Below are 20,385 nucleotides of genomic sequence, written 5' to 3' on the forward strand. Positions count from 1 at the left end.
AACCCTTGCCCTCTACTCCAGGTAGGGCCCAAAAATGGCTCCAAAAGGCCTCCGAATCCTCAAAACGGCCTCGAGAAAGTTTATTCCCAATAGCAGCCGCAGTCTTCGTGCAATCGAAAATACTATTATTTGGTGGTTATGTACCCTGAAAACGTAATCGGTAGCTCGACTTGTAGCGCTTATCGTGGCGGTATGACTGAATGCGTGTAAATTCATACATACGATCAATAAAGCGGCTGAGAGCGAGGAATTTGCACAGTTTAAGCGCTAAAATTCACGGCCGGTGTCCGCCCGCCCACACGACCCCGAGCGCCCCCACCCCGGCCCCGCCCACCGCCGGCGGCGCGGCCCCGCCCCCTACGCGCCTACGTCACGCGCCGGCGGCGCTGTCGGCGCTGGCCCCCGGCGGGCGGGAAGATGGCGGCGGGCGGCGGGGGCGGGGGCGGCGGCGGCGGCGGCCCTGAGGCGCCAGGTGGGGCCGAGGGGGCCGGGGCGGGGCCGAGGGCGGGGATGGGGGGGTGTCACTGGGGCGGTGTGTGGGGCTGCCGTGGGGCGCGGTGGGAGGGATGTAGGATAGGCATGTGGGGTGCGATGGGGCAGAGGTGCGGGGTGCAATGAGGTGCGGTGCGGGGGGGGGGGGTAGAGATGGGGAGTGCAGTGGGGCAGAGCTGGGGGTACAGTTCAGGGTTGTGGGGAGGGGTGTGTGGGGTTATAGAGCAGGGATGCAGGAGGACATAGGGTACTGATGTGGGGGGCAATGGGGCGGAGATGGGGGGGATGTACGGCAGAGGTATTGGTTGTAACAGAGCAGGGTGCTGAGGATGGTGACGGGGTCCCTGGTCCCGTGTCCCCCGCGATGTCATCTCGTTGTTCCTCCACCCCATCACCCATTTTTGGGGGGCCCCTGCAGGTTCCAGCCCTTCCTGTGCCCCCCAAGGGGAGCCCTGAGGGCCCCGTGCGTGCCCCGAGATGAGCAGCAAGGACCCCCCCGAGGTCTCTGGTAAGGGGAGGGGGACACACAAGGGGGGACCGGGGGGGACACCCGGTGGGGACATTGAGCCCTCCCCCCGGCAGAGAGGAGCCACCTGAAGGTTTTCCTGCCCCGGAAGCTGGTGGAATGTTTGCCCAAATGTCCCGTCCTGCCCAAGGAGCAGCTGCGCTGGAACACCAACGAGGTGGGGGGGGGCACAAGGGGACGTGGGGGGCTCACAGGAGGGGATGTGGGGACATGGAGGACACGCGGGAGGGGATGTGCGGACACAGGAATGGCGCGTGGAAGCAACACGGGATATAGAGGAGGTACTTGGAGATGTGGGAGGCGATGTGGGGACACAGGGAAGGCGCATTAAAGGGACACGGGAGGGGGGTGGGATGGGGGGGACACGGGGACAGGGGTAGGAATACGGCGGAACAGGCGACATCGAGGCAGCGGGACGGTGTGACAGCAGGGGTGGGACAATGCAGTGACACAGCGGGCGGGGGACAGGGGACACAAATGGGCCACCTCTCCTCCCAGGAAATCGCCTCGTACCTCATCACCTTCGAGAAACATGACGAGTGGCTCTCGTGCTCCCCAAAAACCAGGTGGGAGGGCCCTTGGGATGCCCTGGGGGCCTGGGGGTGCCCTGGGGGCTCCCAGGGGGCCCCCCTGACCTCGTGTCCAGGCCGCAGAATGGGTCAGTGATCCTGTACAACCGGAAGAAGGTCAAGTACCGCAAGGACGGGTATTGCTGGAAAAAACGCAAGGATGGGAAGACGACACGCGAGGACCACATGAAGCTGAAGGTGCAGGGGGTGGAGGTAGGAGGCGGGGGGGCCCCAAAACAGAGCCCTCCCCTCCCCGAAAGAAGCACCTGGTGCCCCAAAAAAAGAACCCCATCCTGTAAAACTGCTCCTGGTTCAGGTATGGGGAGCTGGGAGGGGGTGGCTGGGAATGCACAGGGAGGGGCTTGAGGGTGTCAGGACATCCAAGAGGGGGCTCAGGGGGTGCTGAGTCCCCTCAAGGGACAGTTTTGGTGTGCCAGGGACCCCCTGTGGGTGGTTTAGGTGGTCCAGGATCCCCAGCTGCAAGTCTAGGGATGCTGGGAGCTCCCTAGTTGGTGGTTTGGGGATGTCAGGAGCCCCAGTGGGTGGTTTGGGAGTGATGGGGATCCCTAGGGGGGCAATTTGCGGGTGTCAGACTCTTCCAGCCAGGCAGCTGGAAGTCTGGGGTCCCCCATACTTGGATATGAGGCCCCCACAGGATGTGGGGACCCTCCCAAAGGCTGCTTTAGGGTTCTCTTTGAGGTGGCAGGATCCCCCAATCCGTGCTGTCCCCCCAGTGCCTCTATGGCTGCTACGTCCACTCCTCCATCGTCCCCACCTTCCACCGCCGCTGCTACTGGCTGCTGCAGGTAACGGGGTGCACCGGGACACCCCCGAGCCACCAGGGCCCTGGCCCCAACCCTGAACTCCTCGGTGTGCCCCCCAGAACCCCGACATCGTCCTGGTTCACTACCTGAACGTGCCGGCCATGGAGGAGTGCGGCCGCCCCTGCGCCCCCCAGCTCTGCAGCCCCCCACTGTGCGCCGGGGCCCCCCCGATCTGCGCTGCCACCGCCGACCCCCGCGAGTGGCTCAAGTGGTCCCAGGAGGAGCTGGTGGCCCAGCTGCGCCCCATGTGTGAGTGGGGGCTGCCCCAGAACCTTTTCCAGAGGGGTTTTACCCACGGTTTGTGGGGAGAAACGGGGGTGTGGGAACGGGGGAAGGGGTGTGGCATTTTGGGAGGGAAGGAGAGACAGCCTAAATCCCCTTTTTTGGCAGATTTGTTCTTCCTTTTCTCGCGGTCTAAAGGATGAAGGGGCTGGGGAGGGGGAGGATGCCCCCAAAACCTCTTTCCTTGTGGGGTTTTGCCTTCCCTTTTCTGTGGGATGAAGTAGGACTGGGGCAGTGTGAGGCCATTTTAGGGGGATTGGGGAGGACGCCCCAAACCCTGTTCTTGAGCAGTTTTGCCCTTGCTTTCCTGCAGGATGAAGTGGGAGGGAGGGTGTGTGTGGCTCTTTTGGGGGGGCTGGATAGAGAGTGCACTGCACAATGCCCTTCCTGAGGGATTTTTCCCCCCTCTCCCGCAGTCCACGGGGTGAAGTGGGGCTGCGGGAATGGGGGGGCTCCCCCCGGGCTGTCCCTGGAGCAGCTGGTGCAGCACATCCTGGAACGGCACCAGGCCCGGCCGCCCCCCCGCACTCATGCCTGCCTCTGCGCCGGGGGGCTGGGTGAGACAGGACCCCCCGGGACCCCCAAAACCCTTGGCGAACCCACCGGGACTTCCTGGGGCTCCTCCAGCTCAATGGGACCCCCAAAACCCTGGGGACTCCACTGGGACTCCCATCTCCCTGGGACCTTCCCAGCCCTTCCTGGGGTGCTCTTGAACGCTCCCTGGGATCCCCCAAAAGCCACTGCGATGCCCTGAACCCCTTTGGGAGCCCCCAGAACCCCTCGGGGCCCTGAGAGCAGCCCCTGGGACCCCAAACTGTCCCTTGGACCCCTGTAGAACTGCCCCAAACTCCTTGGGACAACCCCACATTCCTCTGGATCACCCTGAACACCGTTGGAACACCCCAAATCTCTTTGGGACCTTCCCAAATTCCCCTCAGGACTCCCCTTGGGACCCTAAAATCTCCCCCGAAACCTTCCCTGTCCCCTGCTAACCCTCCCCTCCCTTGTACCCCGCAGGCACTCCCGGCCACAAGTGCGGCAGCACCAAACACCGCATCATCTCCCCCAAAGTGGAGCGGGGGGGCGGGGGGGGCGCACCAGGGGACGCCCCCAAACCCGCCCCCTCCTCCCCTGACACCACCCAGCCCTCCCCAGGCCTGGGGGGAGGAACGGCACCCACCGAAGGGCCCCGAGCCCCCTCGTTGCCCCCCGCGAGGGGGCTGCCGCTGTTGGTGGTGGCCAGTTTGGGTGGGGGGGCAGCGCCGGGGGGGCCCGAGCAACCCCTGGGCCTGACGCCCAGCCAGCACCTGGTGACCCCCGAGGGAACCTGTCCCACTGCGCCGCCCCCCCCGGCTGCCTTTGACCCCGACTGCTTCCTCAACAGCCCCCGCCGCGGGCAGACCTATGGCTGCGAGGCCGAGGCCCCCCCCGGCGCTCCCCCCCCGCCCCCAGCCGCACCCCCAAAACTGGAGGAGGAGGAGGAGGAGGAGGAGGAGGAGAAGAAGGAGGAGGAGGAGGAGGAGGAGAAGGAGGGGGTAAAACAGGGCACGGTTCCCCACGACCCCCTCAGCGCCGCCCCCCTGCCCCAGCCCCCCTTCCCCCACCCCTTCCCTGAGCTGCTGACAGGGGATGCGGGGGTCCCTCCAAACCCGCGTGAGGCCCCCCACGCTCCCCACCTCCCCTCGTCCCCCCCGGCCCCCCCCAGCGACTCCCCTGTGGCCATCACCGATTTCTCCCCAGAGTGGTCCTACCCTGAGGTGAGCGCTTTGGGGAGGGGGGGGTGTCCTCTTCCCCCTCGCCCTCTCTCCTCCCATCCCCAGGGGTCCCCAGTGACCCCCCCCGTGTTCCCCCAGGGCGGGGTGAAGGTGCTGATCACGGGCCCATGGGGGGACCCCGGTGCCTACTCCTGTCTCTTCGACCGTACCTCGGTTCCGGCCGCGCTGGTCCAGCCGGGTGTCCTGCGCTGCTACTGCCCCCGTGAGTGTCCCCGCGGTGGGGTCCCCGCTCGTGTCCCCCCTTCCTGCAGTGCTGACCCCACCTCCGTGTCCCCCCCACAGCCCATGAGGCCGGCGTGGCCGCCCTGCGCGTGGCCTGTCCCCCCCGGCTGCTCTCGGCCGCGGCCCCGTTCGAGTATCGGGCACGGGGGGCAGCACGGGGCCCCCCTGGGGCACAGCTGGACTGGCTGGCACTGGACGGTGAGCGAGGACACCCCAGGACCCCCCCAGAACGGGACGGGACACCCTGAAACGGCTCATGCCCTCGGGGGGTGGCACCCAGACACCTAAGATCTTGTTGGGGTCCCGTTATGGGGATCCTAAACCTGTCCTTCTCCCCGTGGGGTGACACTATTCGGGGTCAGGGTGTTTGGGGTGTGCCTCGCTCACCCCTGGTTCCCCGCTCTGCCAGAGGCCCAGTTCCGTCTGTCCATCCTGGAGCGCCTGGAGCAGCTGGAGACGCGTCTGGGGGCCCTGCCCCCCCCCGCGCCCCTTCTGCCCCCACGGGGGGCCCCGTCCGAGACCCGCCCTGAGCAGGTGAGGCCTCCCCCAACACTTGAATCACCACATGGCCCCTGAAGATCCCTGGTGCTCGCTTGTGTCCTGTGATGTCCCCGATATCCTCTAATGTACTCTGGTGTTGCGCGGTGTCCCCGGCATCTGCTGGAATCGGCTGGCGTTCCCTGGGGTCCGCCACACACCTCTCCTTGTGCCCTGGTGTCCCCTGACATCCCCCCTGTGGACAGGGGCCGGGGTCATCCTTTGAGGCGCGGGTGGTGGCCATCTGCGAGGCCATGATGGCACGGCCGGGCTGGCCGGGGACGTCGCCGGGGACATCGGGGACCTCGATGCTGGCGCACGGGGTGACGTTCCGTGGGATGACGCTGCTGCACCTGGCGGCCGCCCAGGGCTACGCCAGCCTCGTGGAGGCTCTGCGGCGCTGGCGGTGAGCGGGGCACCTGGGGACAGGGGCTGGTTGGGGACCCGGACTGGCACGAGGTGGGGATAGTGATGGCGATCCCCCCGGGCCATGCTCCTAAGTAGAGGTGAGCCCCTCCAGGCTGTGTCCCCAACTGGATGTGACACCTGTCCGTGTCCCTTCCTGTTCCTGCAGGATGCTGGCAGCTGACAGCCTGGAGCTGGAGCAGGAGATCGACCCCCTCAACGTGGACCATTTCTCCTGCACCCCCCTGGTAAGGGGACACTGCAGACACTGAGGGCCCTGGGGACGCGGTGGTGACAGTGGGGACACGGTGGCAGGGCTGGGAATGCAGTGGCAGCAAGGGGATGGGGCGTGGGGTGGTGGCTCAGGAAGGGACGGCGTCTCGGGATGGGGGACGCCTTGAGGACACCCTGTTGACACGTGTCACCGTGTCCCCAGATGTGGGCGTGTGCCCTGGGGCACCGGGAGGCGGCGGAGCGGCTGTGCCGCTGGGACCGGCGGGCGCTGGCCGTCCCCGACACCCTGGGGCGGCTGCCACTGGCCCTGGCACGTGCCCGCGGCCACCTGGCCCTGGTCACCCGCCTCGAGGAGCTGCAGGTGTCACCCACATCCCCGCGCTGTCACCTGCCCGGGCTGCGCATCCCCTCCCCGCTCTCTGCCAGCCCCGACACAGGTATGGCACTGGCACCTTGTCCCCTTCCTGTCCTCTGTCACTGTGTCCTTTCCTGGGCTCCTGGTCACCACCACCGTGGTGTGGCCACTGTCACCGTGTCCCCTCACTGCTCCTGACCGCTGTCACTGTGACCATATTCACTCCCTGTCCCCCTGCCCCCCTTCATGTGCCCCCAGGGCATCGCTGGTCCCCTCCAGCTTTTCCCCACCGTGTCCCCCACCGTGTCCCCTGTCCTCCCCCACATCTTTGTGGATCCAGGTGTCCCCAAGTTCCCCCTCCACGTTCTTTGTCCCCTCCTTTTGTGTTCCCTGTGCATCCCATGTCCCTCTTGTCCTCTGTCCTCCCCAGCTTCTTTGTGTCCCTGCCGTGTCCCCATGGTGTCCCCTGTCCTCTCCCCATGCCCTGCGTGTCCCCCCTTCCCCTCAAGGTGTGTCTCTCCAGGACTAAACCCCGCTGCCATGTCCCCCCTGTCACCAGGGCTGAGCACAGCCAGCAGCCTGTCGTCCCCGTCGGGGCTCTCGGAGGGTCCTGGCTCTGTCCCGCTGCCCCCTGGCCCCCCTGGTCCCTCCGAGGATGAGAGCTGGGGGGTGGCAGTGCCCCCCAGCCCCCCCGAGGATGCCCTGGCCCCACCCTCCGACACCCTGCAGGTAAAGGTGGGGGACAGCCAGGGCTCGGGACACCCCCAGCGCAGGAGAGTCCCAACGTCCCCCCTGCCCCCAGGCCGAGGTGGTGACACTGGCACGACAGATCATCGAGGCAACCCCTGAACGCATCAAGCAGGAGGCACCGGGGGGGCCACCGGGGGCACTGGGAGCATTGGGATCAGCAGGGGGGACCCTGGGGACGCCGGGGACGCCGGGGCCAGCTGGGCCAGCAGGGCTTGGTGCTGCCATGGCCTGGCTGGCCACCTACCTGGAGAGTGTTGACCGTCCCCCTGCACCTCCCCACAGGTACTCCTGGGGTTGGGGGGTGTCCGGGGGCACCCTCAGATCCCTGGGGGTGGTCACCCACATCCAGCAGCACCCCAGGATACTCCTGGAGATTCCCCTGTGGCCTGGAACATCCCAGTATCCGTTGGGAGGGCTCTTTACATCCTATGATACCCCAGCGTCCCCATGGCGGGGGTCTCCCACGTTTTGCAAAACCCCAGTACCCCACCGGGGGGGGTACGAGTCCCTGGCTCCTGGAAGACCGCAGTGTCCTCTTGGGGACATTCCATGACACTCAAGTTCCTCCCTGGGGGGGGTGTCTCCCATCCCCTCCCCCCTGACCCTCCTGTGTCCTGTGTGTTCCCCAGAGCAGAGGCAGCCTCCCGGGGGTCCCCGGGGGTGCCCGAGCGGCCGCCTCCCCCTTCGGCCGCGGGCTGGGCTGAGTTCCTGAACGCGTCAGGGGGGGCGCGGGGTGAGGGGGGGGCCGTGGCCCTGCTCACCCTCAGTGACCAGGAGCAGCACGAGCTCTATGAGGCCGCACGCCTTGTCCAGGGCGCTTTCCGCAAGTACCGGGTGTGTACCCCCTGCTCCCGGCACCCCAAAACCCCCCGGGGCCCCTCTGGGGCCTCCCCGGCACCGCTGACCCCTGCAATCCCTGTCGCTGCCCCCAGGGCCGGAGGCTGAAGGAGCAGCAGGAGCTGGCGGCTGCCGTCATCCAGCGCTGCTACCGCAAGTACAAGCAGGTACTGAGGTGTGGGGGGAACCTGAAAACCCCGTGGACCCCTCCTGGGTACCCCCTGGGCACCCCAGACCCCCCCCAACCCTCTCTCTCTGCCCCACAAGCTGACCTGGATCGCTCTGAAGGTAACAGGGTCTCCCCTGGGCAGTGTTGGAGGGGGGGCACCCAGATTTTCGGAACTGTTTTGGGGTCTCTGGATGCCTGGGCTCCGGAACACGTGGACGTGGGGGCCCTCGTTTGAGGATGCTGGGACATTGGGGTGACATTGGAGTGCCCCCCTCTGTATCCCCTCTGTCCCCCCAGTTCGCCCTGTTCCAGCGGATGACGCAGGAGTGCTGGGACACTGGGGTGACATTGGGGTGCCTGTTTGAGGGTGCTGTGACACTGGTATCCTCCTGTCCCCCCAGTTCGCCCTGTTCCAGCGGATGACGCAGGCCGCCATCCTGATCCAGAGCAAGTTCCGGAGCTACGCGGAGCAGAAGCGATTCCAGCGGCGCCGGCGCGCGGCCGTGCTCATCCAGCAGCGCTTCCGTAGCCTCCGCCAGCACCGGTGCACTGAGGGGCACTGAGGGGCACTGAGGGGCACTGGGGACAAGGGGTACTGGGGACAGAGAGGTCCTCACCCTCCCCTCCATTTTCCCCCAGGAGCACCTTCCTCACCCTCAAGCAGGACCAGGCAGCCCGGAAGATCATGAGGTTCCTGCGGCGCTGCCGCCACCGGTACGGGGACATTGTGGAGGGACAGGGAGGGACAGGGTCGGGGACTGGGTCGGACACAGTGAGGGGAAATGGGGACATTGCGGGGCAACACAGGGACATGGGTTGAGGTGTTGTGTGGCTGGGAGATGTCACCCGGAGGTGGGTGGAAGCAGGTGACACTGGGGGCGTTGGGGAGAGGTGACACCGTGGGGGCAGAGTCTCAACAGATCCTGCCCCCCCCTCCCCAATTTGTGTTTCCTCGCTCAGGATGGAGGAACTAAAGCAGAACAAGGAGGTGGACAGTTTACAGACGCGGGGCCTGGCCTCGTGACCCACCCACACTGGGGATCCAGGCACTGGAGGGGCTCCACCGCCCCCCCGGGGACCCAGACATTGGGGGGCCTCACTACCCCCTCTTGCAGGGGAGCCCAGGCATGGGGGGTGCTCCCCTCCCTGTGTCCCCCAGGCGTTTTTGTGTGTCTGGGTCTCCCCGGAGGGCTCGTGGGGAGGGGAAGAAGGGGGAAGAGCCACCCCACGCCCCCTCCTCACTCGCCCCTGTACCCACCCCCCCCCCCCGCATGCCCCACTCTCCCCCTGCCCCGTGTGGGCTCTTTGTACAAAGTTCCATTAAAAAACGAGGAAGCGGGAGTAAAAGACCCGATGCGTGTGTGTGTTTATGTGTGGAGAGGGACACTGGGACATTGGGAGGGAGGGGACATTGTTGGGGGCGGGGGGTGGCGGCCCCTCACGGGCAGACCCCGGCGGGCCCTTTAAAGGCCAGGCCACGCCCTTTGCGGCGAGGCCACGCCCGGTCCCCGCCCCCTCCAGAACGCCCCGCCCCTTTCCCCAGAGGCCGGGCCCTCCTACGTCCCCGACGCGATGACGCACGACGCCGGGGCCGCGGCCCGCGCGCGGCGTCACGCATCGCCCCGTCGCAAGATGGCGGAGCTGGACCTGCTGGGTTCCATCCTGAGCTCCATGGAGCGGCCGCCCGCCGCCGCCGACGGCGAGACGCGGCGCCGGGCGCGGGGTCAGCAGGGCTGGGGAGGACGCGGAGGCACCGGGGGATGGGGGCGGGGGGCACCGACCGGTCGGGGCGGGGAGCGGCGCGTCCCGGCTCTTCGCCCTCGCAACCCCCCCCGCTCCCGGTGCCCACCCTCACGCGAGACCCCGCCCCGCGCGGGCTGCTGGCTCTGCTCCCTCTCTGTGCACGCGCTCGCTCTCCTGATTGACGGGGGGAGGGGAGTCTGGCCACGCCCCACGCCACGCCCATCCCAGGCCACGCCCCTGCCCATTCGGTGACATCCCCGGGATGGTGCTGGCCCTGCCCCCTCTGCCCCCCGGAGGTTTTGGGGGGGGTCCCTGCCGACCTGACCCTCCCTGTCCGCTGCAGAACAAGCTGCTCGCATGAAGAAGCTGCAGGAGCAGGAGAAGCGCCAGAAGGTCGAGTTCAGAAAGAGGGTGAGTGGGGGGACGGGCCTCACTGGGCATTTCGGGCTACTCTTCATGGGCCCCCCCCAAATTCCTGGGCCCCCCTGGACTGCCCGTGTATCCCCAGATGGAGCAGGAGGTGTCCCAGTTCATCCAGGCCACCGGGGAGCCCCGGCGCCGGTTCCAGCCCATGAACAAGATTGAGAGGAGCATCCTGTGAGTGGGGCCCTGGGCATACTGGGAAGGTGGGCACTGGGAGAGTACTGTGTGCTCTGCGGGGCACTAGGGGGACACTGGGAGGGCAGGGGCGGGGCAGAGGGGACACTGGGGGCACTGAGAACGCTTGGGAGAACACGGGGGACACTGAGGGACATGGGGATGGGAGGGCACTTGGGAGGATACTGGGGACACTGGGGAAACTATTGGGGCAATACTGTGAACGCTGGCATTGGACACTGGAGACACGGGGCAGGACAGGAGCACACCAGGATGGCAGCTGTACTCTGGGGCAGTTGGGGACCCTTGTGAGGGGGGGAAGGACCCCTCTGGGGAGCCCCAGTGCCAGCAGTTCCCTGTTCCCCAGGCACGACGTGGCGGAGGTGGCCGGGCTGACATCCTTCTCCTTTGGAGATGACGAGGACAGTCGCTACGTAATGGTGTTCAAAAAGGTGGGGGATGGTGGGAGACACTGTGGGGAGGACCAGGGGAGGTGAGGGAACACAGGGCGACGCCAGTGTCCCTAGGAGTTCGCGCCGTCGGACGAGGAGCTGGACGCGTATCGGCGCGGCGAGGAATGGGACCCGGCCCGAGCCGAGGAGCGGCGTCGGCTCCGGGTAGGCGGGGCTTAGTGGCCGTGGGGCGGGACTTAATTGCGATATGGGTGGGGCCCAACAGGGCGTGGCCAGATGGGTGTGGCATGCACTCACGGTGGGGGCAGGGCTTATATGGGTGTGGCACAGGCTTGGTGTGTGTGGCCTGAGCGGGTGGTGTATGGCGGGGCTTGTTGCTGACGCCTTGCCCCCAGGAGCTGGCGGCACAGCAGGAGGAGGCGGAGCTTGAGCGCGGCCCGGCCCCCCCGGGTCCCCCCAACGACTACAAAGACAAATATCGGCACCTGATTGGCTCCGACGCCGCCAAAGCTGCTGCCCGCACCATGGAGGCCAACAAGGCGTATGGCTGTGGTGAGCAGGGGGTCCTGGGGAGGTCCCAAGGGGGTCTGTGATGGTCCAGGAGGGTCCCGGGGGTCCAGGAGGCCTGGAGGTGTCCTGGATACCTGGATCCCTTCCCAGGGGAGTTTTGGGCACCCAAATACCTAGGCTCTCGATGGAGGGCTGGGGGGTCCCTGTGGGAGTCACAGCCACCTGGTTCTACCCTGTGCCCCCCCAGTGCCGGTGGCCAACAAGCGGGACACGCGCTCCATCGAAGAGGCCATGAACGAGATCCGGGCCAAGAAGCGGCTGCGGCAGGCGGAGGACGAGGGCGGGGCCGGGGGGGGCCCCGGGGGCCCCTCTGTGTGATAGGAGGGTGGTGGGGGGGCTCTACCCCCCGGGGGTATTTAACAGTGTGGGGGAGGGTGACAGGGATGCACAGCAGGGGTGATAAAGCACCTCATCTCCTGGCCTGGTCCCCATGTCTGTTTTGGGGGGCAGTTGTGGTGGGGGGGGCACCCCCATATCCCAGATTGTGTGTGTGCGTGTCCCGCTGCTCCCAACAAAGCATGAGTGGGGAGCTCCTGGTAGTTCATGAAGTTTACGTCACGAAGTGGGGGGAACCCCTTGGCGGGGGGGGCAGGGTGGGCCTCTCTGCCTCTCCCCGTCCTACGTGGCCTTGGGATTTTGGAATTTGCGCCCCATGAACTTGGCCCCATCCCCCAGGACGTCCTCGATCCTGGGAGGGATGAGAGCTCAGTGGGGTGACATGGGGGTGATCCAGGGGTCAGCAGGCGTGGGGGGGTTGGGGAAGGGGCGGGGGCACATGCGGGACTCACAGGGACAAGGACACTCCTGGGGGGGACATGGGGATGGGCTTGGGCACCCCCCCAGCTCTCTGTGGGGGATGTGGGGACATGGAGGCAGCAGGGACCCCTGGGGACATGTGGGGACAAGGGACGCACACAGATTTGGGGACAAGGGAGGGGACACACAGATGTGGAGACCCCTCGCCTCATCAGCTGGTTGTACTTGGCTAAGCGCTTCGAGCAACAGGGAGCCCCTGTCTGGATCTGGGGGGGATGGGGGACAATGGAGGGTGTCATGGGGGAACAGGGGGGGTGACAGAGGAAGCTGGGACTCACCTGGCCAGCGCAGAGCCCCACGACGAGGTCCGAAATGAAGGTGTCCTCAGTCTCGCCGGAGCGGTGACTCACCATGACCCCCCAGCTGTAGCTCTGGGCCAGCTTGCACCTGTGGAGGTACACAGGAAGGGTCACGGGAGGTGACATGGGGACATGAGCTGGGATGAGGGTTGTGCCTGAGGTTTTCACACAAGGGCTTTGCACTGGATGATGAGGGGCATTTCCACGAGAGATTTTTGTGCAGAGGCCTTGCCTCATATGAGTTTGCACAAGGCCTCTTCCCAAGGAGCCTTTTCCCGAGGGTTTGTGCAAGGATTTGCCTGCGCACTCGCGCCTGGATGGACACGGTGAGCCGGGGACTTTCACAGAGATTCGCAGGAGGATTTGCACAGACTCAGCCTGAATGGCTTCCGTGGTCAGGGTTTTCACGAGAGTTTGTGTGAATTTGTGTGTGCAGTCACACCTGGATGGCCTCAGCTGTGGGGGATTTGCACGTGCGCTCACACCCGGATGGACTCCGTAACGAGGGGGTTACGCGGGGACGATGACCCCCGCGCAAGGGTGCGGGGTCACACGAGGATCACGCGTGCATGGACTCGGTGTGGGGCATTTGCACAGGGAGTTGCACGAGGATTCGGAGGACTCGCGCCCGGATGGATTTGGTGACCAATCTGATCTGGTTGACCTTGAGCAGGAGGCAGTTGCGTGCCTGCAGTTTGGCTGCCCGTGCGACGAGTTTTGGGTTGGTCGCTGTCAGATCACTGTCCACCACCTGGATGTCCACCTGTGTCAAGAACTGGTCCAGCTGTCCCTGTCATCCTGGTCAAAGGGGTCCTCAACTGACACCATGGTGGGGGAAACAGCCACCAGGATGTACCAGTGTGCACCAATATGGCCCAGTCACCTGGGGGTGTGGGAGAGGGACAGTGACCACCCTGCGGCCCTGGGCACGGCCTTGTATCAGCTATCAAGAGTCCCCAGCTGCCTTTCCAGTGCCTCCCAGTTACTCCCCAGTCCATTCCAGCTCATCCCAATGCCCTGCAGTGCATCATAGTCCTTCTCAGTGTCACTCCCCTGCTTCCCAGTGCCTTCCCAGTGCCCTCCCAGTGCTATCGAAGTCTCTCCCAGTGCCCTCTCAGTTTCATCCCAGTGCTCAGCAGGGTAGTCCTTGATGAAGCTCTGGTAGAGCTGCCCCAGCTGCTCCCCGGTGATGAAGAGCTTGGGATCCAGGGGGGGATTTGAAGTCCAGGTCATATTTGCCCTCATGGCAGAGTTCAGAGGCTGCCGTGTCCATCCCGATGGCCACCTCATCCATGTACCCAGCCTTCCCAATGGCTGCTTTCAGAAGCTCCAGCACTGGAAGGGCACCCAGGGAGTTGGGCCTAAATTCCCCCTGAATCCCCAAATCTCCCCTGCACCCCCACCCCAGCAGAGACAGACCTGGGGCAACCAGGACCCAAATCACTCTTGGTCCCCCAAATCCCTCCAGAGACCACAGGGACCCCATACGTGGACATGCTCAATGCTGACCCTTGGCCAAGGGGACCTGGGCATCCAGGCCTGAAGACCACTCCCCTTAATTGCCCTCCCTCCAAAGGCAGATGGACCCAGATGTCCAGGTGCCCCCCCTCCACCTCCTGCCCTTTCTCACCCCTGCCCCACTGCCCCATGACCTCTCTCCAATTACCACAAATTCATGATGTGACCCCAAAACCCAACCAATCTCGGTGCCGTCCATCTCAATCATGACCTTGATCTTCTCCTGCTCCACCATGCTGAGTTTCTGGGGTATGGGGAGGGAGTGTCAGCCTCCCTGCCTACCCCTAAGTGTCCCCCAGTTCCTCCTGCCCCTCCCTCACATGCACCTTCTCCACCAGAGCTGGGCCCAGGGTCTTGTTGATGTGTTCCACGGCTTTCAGGACCCCTGGAGGGGGCAGAAGGTGTGACCTCTAACCTGACACGTGGGGATTTGGGGATGTGGGAAGGGTTGAGAGGCTTGTTTTGTCTTGGGGGGAATGACATGGGTGTTGAGGGGTGGTTTAGGGGATGCAGTTGGGTCTTGGGTGGGGGTGTAGAGGATGCAGCTGGGTCTTGGAGGGTCATTGTGGGGGAGGCAGCTGATCATGGGGGATCTATTTGAATCCTGGGAGCTCTTGGAGGACCCAAGTGGGTCTTGGGGTTGTTGTAGGCTCTCGAGGGGTCTGGTTGGACCATTGGGGGTGGTCACTGGAGGGATTGTTGGCTCTTGGGGGGGATCTGTTTGGGTTTTGGGGTACTTCCTTGGGATCTTCAGGGTCTTGGGGGTCCCTGAATGTTTTTGGGGGTCACTGGCTGTGCCCACTTTCCCCCTTTCTCAAGGTCCCAGCTTACCAAAGTCCCGCCTTTGCCCCCGTAGCGGCTCTCATCCCCATCCTGGAGCTCCAGGGCCTTGTGAATCCCAGTGGAGGCTCCACTGGGAAGAGCTGCCCAGAACCATCCTGGGGTAGGAGGGGACTGTCACTGCCTGCCCTGGGACTCTCCATGTCCCCAGCACTCCTGATACATTCCACCACAACCCTGAGCCTCCTCCAAGTCCTCAAACCCCCCCATGAGCCCCCCCACCCCAACACCCCCCCTGCCCCTCCACACCCTTGGCCGTAAACAGATCCACCTCTGCTGTGGGATTCCCACGGGAATCTAGGATCTCCCGGGCCATGATCTTCTGGATGGACATGGCTGTGTGGGGTAGGGGACCCAGGGGTCAAAGCCAAGGTCAGGGGCATCCCAGCCTGACCCTGGACTCCACAGATGCCCCCCCCCCCCCCCCCCAGCTCCCGGGGATGGAACCCCTGTGTCCAGGTGCCCTGAGCTGGCCCTATGTCCCCCCATCCCACGGGGGACCTTGAGTGAGCCCAGACCCCTCTCCCCAGCACCTGGGACATTCAAAGGGGCCCAGGGCGGGTCCAGGCCCCTCTCACCCAGTGCTGCCTCTGCCTGGGACCCTTCCACCTCCCCCACAGGGGCCGCCGGGATAATTTATCCCCTTCTCTTTGCCCCTCTCCCCTGGAGGGACTGTGGTCAAATTCAGCCCCCGCTGGGGGTTAGGGGTGGTGCCCCAAGTGCCCGGGGCTGGTAGCACTTGGCGGTGGTCCTTGGGCGTCCCCCCCTGGCTTTGGGGCTATTTTTAGCCCCCCTTAAAGGTCACGATAACACGACCCCCAGCCGGGGGGCTGGAGCACCGCCTGAACGCCCTGGGAGAAACAGCCCCAGCCAGAAGGGGAGGGGGCGAATTGGGGGGACAAGGTTTTGGGGGTGCAGAAGGTCTTTTGCGGGGGGGGGGAGTTCAGCCCCGAAGAACTACCGAAGGGGGGGAGGGGGGGGACTCAGCCCCATGGGCCCCACAGCGTGGGGGAGGGGCGGTGGCTTTGACCACTTCCCGGGGAACTTCTCGCCGGGGGGGCGGGTCCGGGCCTTTTATGGGGGGTGGAACGGACGCCCTCACGAGCCCTCGACCCCCCCAACCCGGCTCTGGGGGTCGTGGCACCCTCGGCCCCCCTCGGGGAGAGATGATCCCAAACGCCTTGGTCTCCCCCTTCCCTGTCCTCAACCGCCGGACCCCTCCCCCACTCCGGGGCAGGAAGTGAAACCGCTGCCCCTCCCCCCTCCCCCCGGAAAGTCCCGCCCGGGTCTGAGTCAAACCGCGACCCACGGGGGGAGGGGCGGGAGTCCTGCACCCCCAGACCCACATTGAACTCCCATCCCCCGCTAGCGACCCCCGTTCGGGGCTGCACGTAGGGCCCAGCGCGGGGCGGGGTGTCGCGATAAGGGCGTGTGTGTATCAGAAAAACCGGGATTCACAATATAGGGGGAGGTGGCGCAATAACGGGGGATTCGTTATTAGTCGGGAGGGATCACGATAACCGCGGGGGTGTCGCGATAACGGGGGGGAGTCGGACTAACGGGGGAGAGGGGGCACAATAAGGGGTGGGGGTCGAGGTAACGGGGAGGGTCGGAATAACGGAAGCGAGTGTCGGGATACTGAGGGGGTGTTTGAATAACGGGGGCCGATTCGTCGTGATAATCGCGGGATCCAGAATACGAGGGGATTGCATTGAGGGGAGGAGTGGGCGCAGTAAGGGAAGGGTTCACAATAATGGGAGTGCGGGCATCGCGATAACATTGGGGGCTGGGACAACGCGGGGGATCGCAATGGGAGGAAGACGTCGCGACAATGAGGGAAGGGTCGCGATACAAAGCCCCCCCCCCACCCCCCCATCGCCGCGCGCCCGCCGGGACGCGCGGGGCGTTCCCGTCCCTTCAGGCCCCGCCCCTTCAGGCCCCGCCCCCTGCCGTCCCCTATGAAAACCGCCGCGCGGCGCCGCCGCCGCTTCTCCGCCGCCGCCGCGCTCGGATCGCACTGCGCCGGCGCCGGACGAAAACCCCGCCCCTTCCCCGGCGCAGCCCCGCCCCCCGCGGCAGGCCACGCCTCCCCGCCCCGCCCGCCCGCCCGCCGCCGCCATGAGCGGGTGGGCGCCCTACGTGGAGACGCTGCTGGCGGACGGCACCTGCCAGGATGCCGCAATCGTCGGCTATCGCGACACCCCCGCCGTCTGGGCCGCCGCCCCCGGCAAGACCTTCGCCAATATCACGGTGAGAGGCCGGGACTGGCGGGGGTGGGGGGGGGGGCTAGCGCGCCGAGGCGTTTCCCGCCCAAGCGCGCGGAGGGCGGGGGGACCCAGTGGCCGCTGAGGGGCGGGGCTGACCCCCCCGCCCTTCCCGCGACGGGCTCCGGGAAGGACAAAAAAGGGAGAAAAACGCAAAAGCGCCAGCGTGGAGCGCGGGGGGTTGGGGGGGGGGGCGCGGGCGCTGCCCATGCCCGGGGACCCGGTGCCGGGGGAGGGCCGGTGCTGGGGGGGCTCTGGGGCCGGGGGGGGGGTCCCGGCGGCGAGGCAGTCCCCTCCTTAACCCCGTTTCGAGCACTTTGGGGGGTCGCAGGCGGCCGGGGAAGGGGGGATGGGCGAACACCACGTGGTTGGACGACCTCCCTCTCCACTTCCCATCTATTTTATTGTGGTCCCCCTAAGTGAATGGCGGGGCTCTAGTCGGGGAGGTGGGGGGGGGGTGGAGGAACCCCTCCCCACTTAAAAACCCTCTAAAAATGCACGGAATGCGGCCACTTCCCGGTGGAGGAGGGGCGGCCGGGGCTTCCTGTGGGGGAGGGGCGGCGCGCGCGCACCCCCCTCCCCCCTCCCCACTTCCCCCCACGGAAATGGGGGGGGGAGGAGAGAAGTTTGGGGAGGCCCATGGTGGGAAAGGGGAGCTACCGGACCCCTGGTTCCTCTGTAGGTCATGGGGTATTTGCGGGGGTCCCCCAGGGCCCACGGGTCACAGGTTGCGGGTCACGGGGGAGTCATGGGGGTCGCAGGACGCCTGGGCCACCCGGGGGACTGTGGGGGGGGCTCATGGGGGTCCCTGGACTTAAGGTCCCGATGGGGCTCTCTGGGTTAACACTGGGTTAAATGTAGGGTCCCTGGGGGGTTCGTTTGAGGGGTCCCTTATGGGGTTCCTGGGGGGCTGTTTTTGGGGTTCCTGACCTGTTCTGCCCCGTGGTAGCTGGTGGAAGCATTGGCCCTGGAGGGTCTCGAGTTTTGGGGGGTTACGGGGATCCTCGGATCCTCTACTGGGGTTCCCTTGGGGATCAGGGGTCAGAGGTGGGGTCCCTGCTGGGAGTAATGGGGATCCCAGGACACCTGGGTCCCTTTTATGGTCATGGAGTGGGAGTTATGAGAGTCCCTGTTTGCCGAGTGCCCTGTAGGGGCCCTGCCCGGGGGTTTGGCGTCTGCATTTGGTTTTGGTGGTCCCTGGGTGGGCCTTTGGGGTCCTCTTGACCTGTCCCCACCCTTGTCCGGCCTGCAAAAGTGATGGACCTTGAGCAGGGGGAGTTATGGCAGTCCCCAGACAGCTGTGTTCTTTACGGGGTCATGAGTGGGTTTTGGGGGTCTGGGGTCTGTTTTTGGGGTGCCCCCTTGACCCTTGTACCAACAGCCAGCGGAGGTGGCGGCACTGGTGGGCCCCGAGCGGGGGCCACTGCTGGTGCAGGGACTGACGCTGGGGGGGCTGCGCTGCTCCGTCATCCGGGACTCGCTGCTGGTGGAGGGGGAGCACAGCATGGACCTGCGCACCAAGGGGGCTGCCGGAGCGCCCACCTTCAACATCACGGCCGCCATCACCAACAAAAGTGAGGGGCCCTCTGGAATCACCCCCGTGTCACCCCCATCACCCTCCCCAGCACACCCCCTGCCATCCCCTTCCCCTGTGATCCCTCCACCTTCAAAATCACCAACAAGAGGAACCTCCCCCTGGAACCACCCCATCACCCTGTATCACTCCCCACCCCCACACTTTCCTGTCACCCTTTATTACTTCCTGACCTGTTCCTGTCACCCCCCGTGACCCCAAGCCTCCGCAGGTGCCCCCCACGTATCTCACGGCCTCACTGTGTCACCCCCAGCACTTGTTGCTCCCCAGATACCCCCCCCCCGCCCCCATGTCACTCTGTGTCCTCTCCCCCACACAACTCCACCTGGCCACGTCACCTGCTGCCCTCTCACCTGTGTCACCCCTGACCTGCTTCCCGTTAATGTCCCCCCTCCCCCTTGCCCCAAGTCCCCCCAGATTACCTGTCCCGGGGTCCCTTCATCCCATCTGTTGCTTCCTGCCCCTCTCCCCCCCCCTCCCCTCTGTCTGTCTGGGGATTGATGGGGGTTTTGGGGGATTGGGAATGACGCCCCCCCACCTTATGCCCCTACCCCCACAGCCATCGTGCTGGCCATGGGCAAGGAGGGAGTCCACGGTGGCTGCGTCAACAAGAAATGTTATGAGATGGCCAATCACCTGCGGCGCAGCCAGTACTGAGGGGGCTTGGGGGGACCCCCGGGACCCCCTCGGGGACCCCTGGACCCCCAGGGACCAGCAGGAGCCGCCAGGGACCAGCAGGACCCCATCCTCAACTCCTCTGTCACCACCCCGATCCCCGCTGCCGGCAGCAATAAAGTGCCCTTGTGGGGAGTTGCTGCGGGTTGGGGATTTCAGGGATCTGGGTGCTGTGGGGGAACCTCGATGCGCGGCCGGGGCCATGGGGCGCGGTCCTGCCCTCCACCCAGGGCGGGGGAGGCCTCCCCGGATACCCGGGTCCAAGGGTGCTGCCGTGCCCCAGGGGGACAAAGTCCGCGATGGGGCGGGGGTGACGCCTCAGCACCCGCCCCGTGACCTCCCCCCAGACTCTCAGGAGGCAAAGTTTGGAGGCAGAGGCTTTATTGGGGGGCTGCACTGATGGCAGGGGCTGCACCAGCAGCAGGGGGGAAGTCAGTTGGGGGTCCAGACAGCAGCTGGGGGGGCGGCAAGATGGAACAAGGGGGCTGGGGGACATTTGGGAGGAACAGAAAGGGCCTGTGGGGAATTGGGGGGCAGGAACTCTAGATATTCTGGCAAATTGTGAGGGGGGGCCCCAGGTGTTCAGGCAGTGGTGTGGGGCAGAGGTGGGGATTGGGGAAGTGGTGGGATGGGGTGATATGGGGCAGAGGTGGGGATTGGGGAGGTTGGTGGGATGGGGTGATGCCGGGCAGCAGTGCGGATGTGGGGGGATGGGGTGGGGCAGAGAGAGATGGGGAGGCTGATGTGGGTGAAGAAGGTGGCGTAGCGCAGAGATGGGGATGTGGGAAGGTGATGTGGGGCAGGATCAGGCGTCCGGGCAGGAGGAAGCAGCTCCGGTGCCATCGAGTCCATATAAGGGCAACGTGGTGGCTCCGGCGCTTCCTGTTTCCCCCCCCCTCTCCCCCCCGTCTGACTCACGGACGCCGGGGGGAAGGGCCCGCAGTTGCCCCACGGGGGGAATTGGGGTATCGGGAGTTGGGCCGTGGGCCGGATGGAGTGTCAATCCCTCTGGCCCCCTCACCCAGCAAGGAGGGACCCAGGTGTTGGGGCCCCCTGCGTGCCTTTGCCCCTACCATGAG

General features: G+C 65.8%; 4 protein-coding genes across 6 annotated transcripts; 3 read left to right on the plus strand and 1 right to left on the minus strand.

Annotated features, from left to right (window-relative positions):
- The first annotated feature begins 390 nt into the window (after positions 1-390).
- CAMTA2 (calmodulin binding transcription activator 2) lies at positions 391-9,297 on the plus strand. 3 transcript variants are annotated; one of them, XM_082300481.1, is made up of 22 exons: positions 391-472; positions 911-1,000; positions 1,075-1,175; positions 1,517-1,584; positions 1,665-1,800; positions 2,322-2,393; positions 2,471-2,660; positions 3,110-3,250; positions 3,711-4,450; positions 4,547-4,670; positions 4,751-4,888; positions 5,100-5,224; positions 5,434-5,633; positions 5,802-5,880; positions 6,069-6,303; positions 6,781-6,950; positions 7,024-7,253; positions 7,601-7,805; positions 7,904-7,975; positions 8,379-8,521; positions 8,617-8,691; positions 8,938-9,297. In XM_082300481.1, exons 2-22 carry the CDS (start codon positions 970-972, stop codon positions 8,999-9,001), a joined length of 3,339 nt encoding a protein of 1,112 aa, XP_082156607.1. In that variant the 5' UTR covers positions 391-472; positions 911-969; the 3' UTR covers positions 9,002-9,297. The 3 variants fall into 3 exon arrangements, with proteins under 3 accessions (XP_082156607.1, XP_082156608.1, XP_082156609.1); XM_082300482.1 differs by having other exon boundaries at positions 429-472; positions 1,110-1,175; XM_082300483.1 differs by having other exon boundaries at positions 429-472; positions 1,110-1,175; positions 1,705-1,800.
- Positions 9,298-9,540: 243 nt separating this feature from the next.
- Positions 9,541-11,648, plus strand: SPAG7 (sperm associated antigen 7). Its single transcript, XM_082300541.1, has 7 exons — positions 9,541-9,700; positions 10,064-10,131; positions 10,229-10,317; positions 10,685-10,769; positions 10,845-10,934; positions 11,126-11,282; positions 11,488-11,648. Exons 1-7 carry the CDS (start codon positions 9,550-9,552, stop codon positions 11,616-11,618), a joined length of 771 nt encoding a protein of 256 aa, XP_082156667.1. The 5' UTR covers positions 9,541-9,549; the 3' UTR covers positions 11,619-11,648.
- Positions 11,649-11,918: 270 nt separating this feature from the next.
- ENO3 (enolase 3) lies at positions 11,919-15,107 on the minus strand (the record flags this gene model as incomplete). The annotated part of the gene is given in 11 exon segments (XM_082300593.1): positions 11,919-11,988; positions 12,264-12,322; positions 12,395-12,503; positions 13,042-13,195; positions 13,198-13,233; positions 13,543-13,621; positions 13,623-13,750; positions 14,114-14,177; positions 14,260-14,318; positions 14,776-14,871; positions 15,023-15,107. Coding segments are annotated over 11 exon segments (939 nt in total).
- Positions 15,108-16,778: 1,671 nt separating this feature from the next.
- On the plus strand, positions 16,779-19,434 carry PFN1 (profilin 1). Its single transcript, XM_082300546.1, has 3 exons — positions 16,779-17,023; positions 18,419-18,611; positions 19,191-19,434. The coding sequence occupies exons 1-3, from the start codon at positions 16,892-16,894 to the stop codon at positions 19,286-19,288; spliced, it is 423 nt and encodes a 140-aa protein (XP_082156672.1). The 5' UTR covers positions 16,779-16,891; the 3' UTR covers positions 19,289-19,434.
- Positions 19,435-20,385: the final 951 nt, after the last annotated feature.

This window comes from Coloeus monedula (assembly GCF_965178545.1).
Source record: "Coloeus monedula genome assembly, chromosome: 40".
In the NCBI taxonomy this organism is placed as follows: Eukaryota; Metazoa; Chordata; class Aves; order Passeriformes; family Corvidae; genus Coloeus; species Coloeus monedula.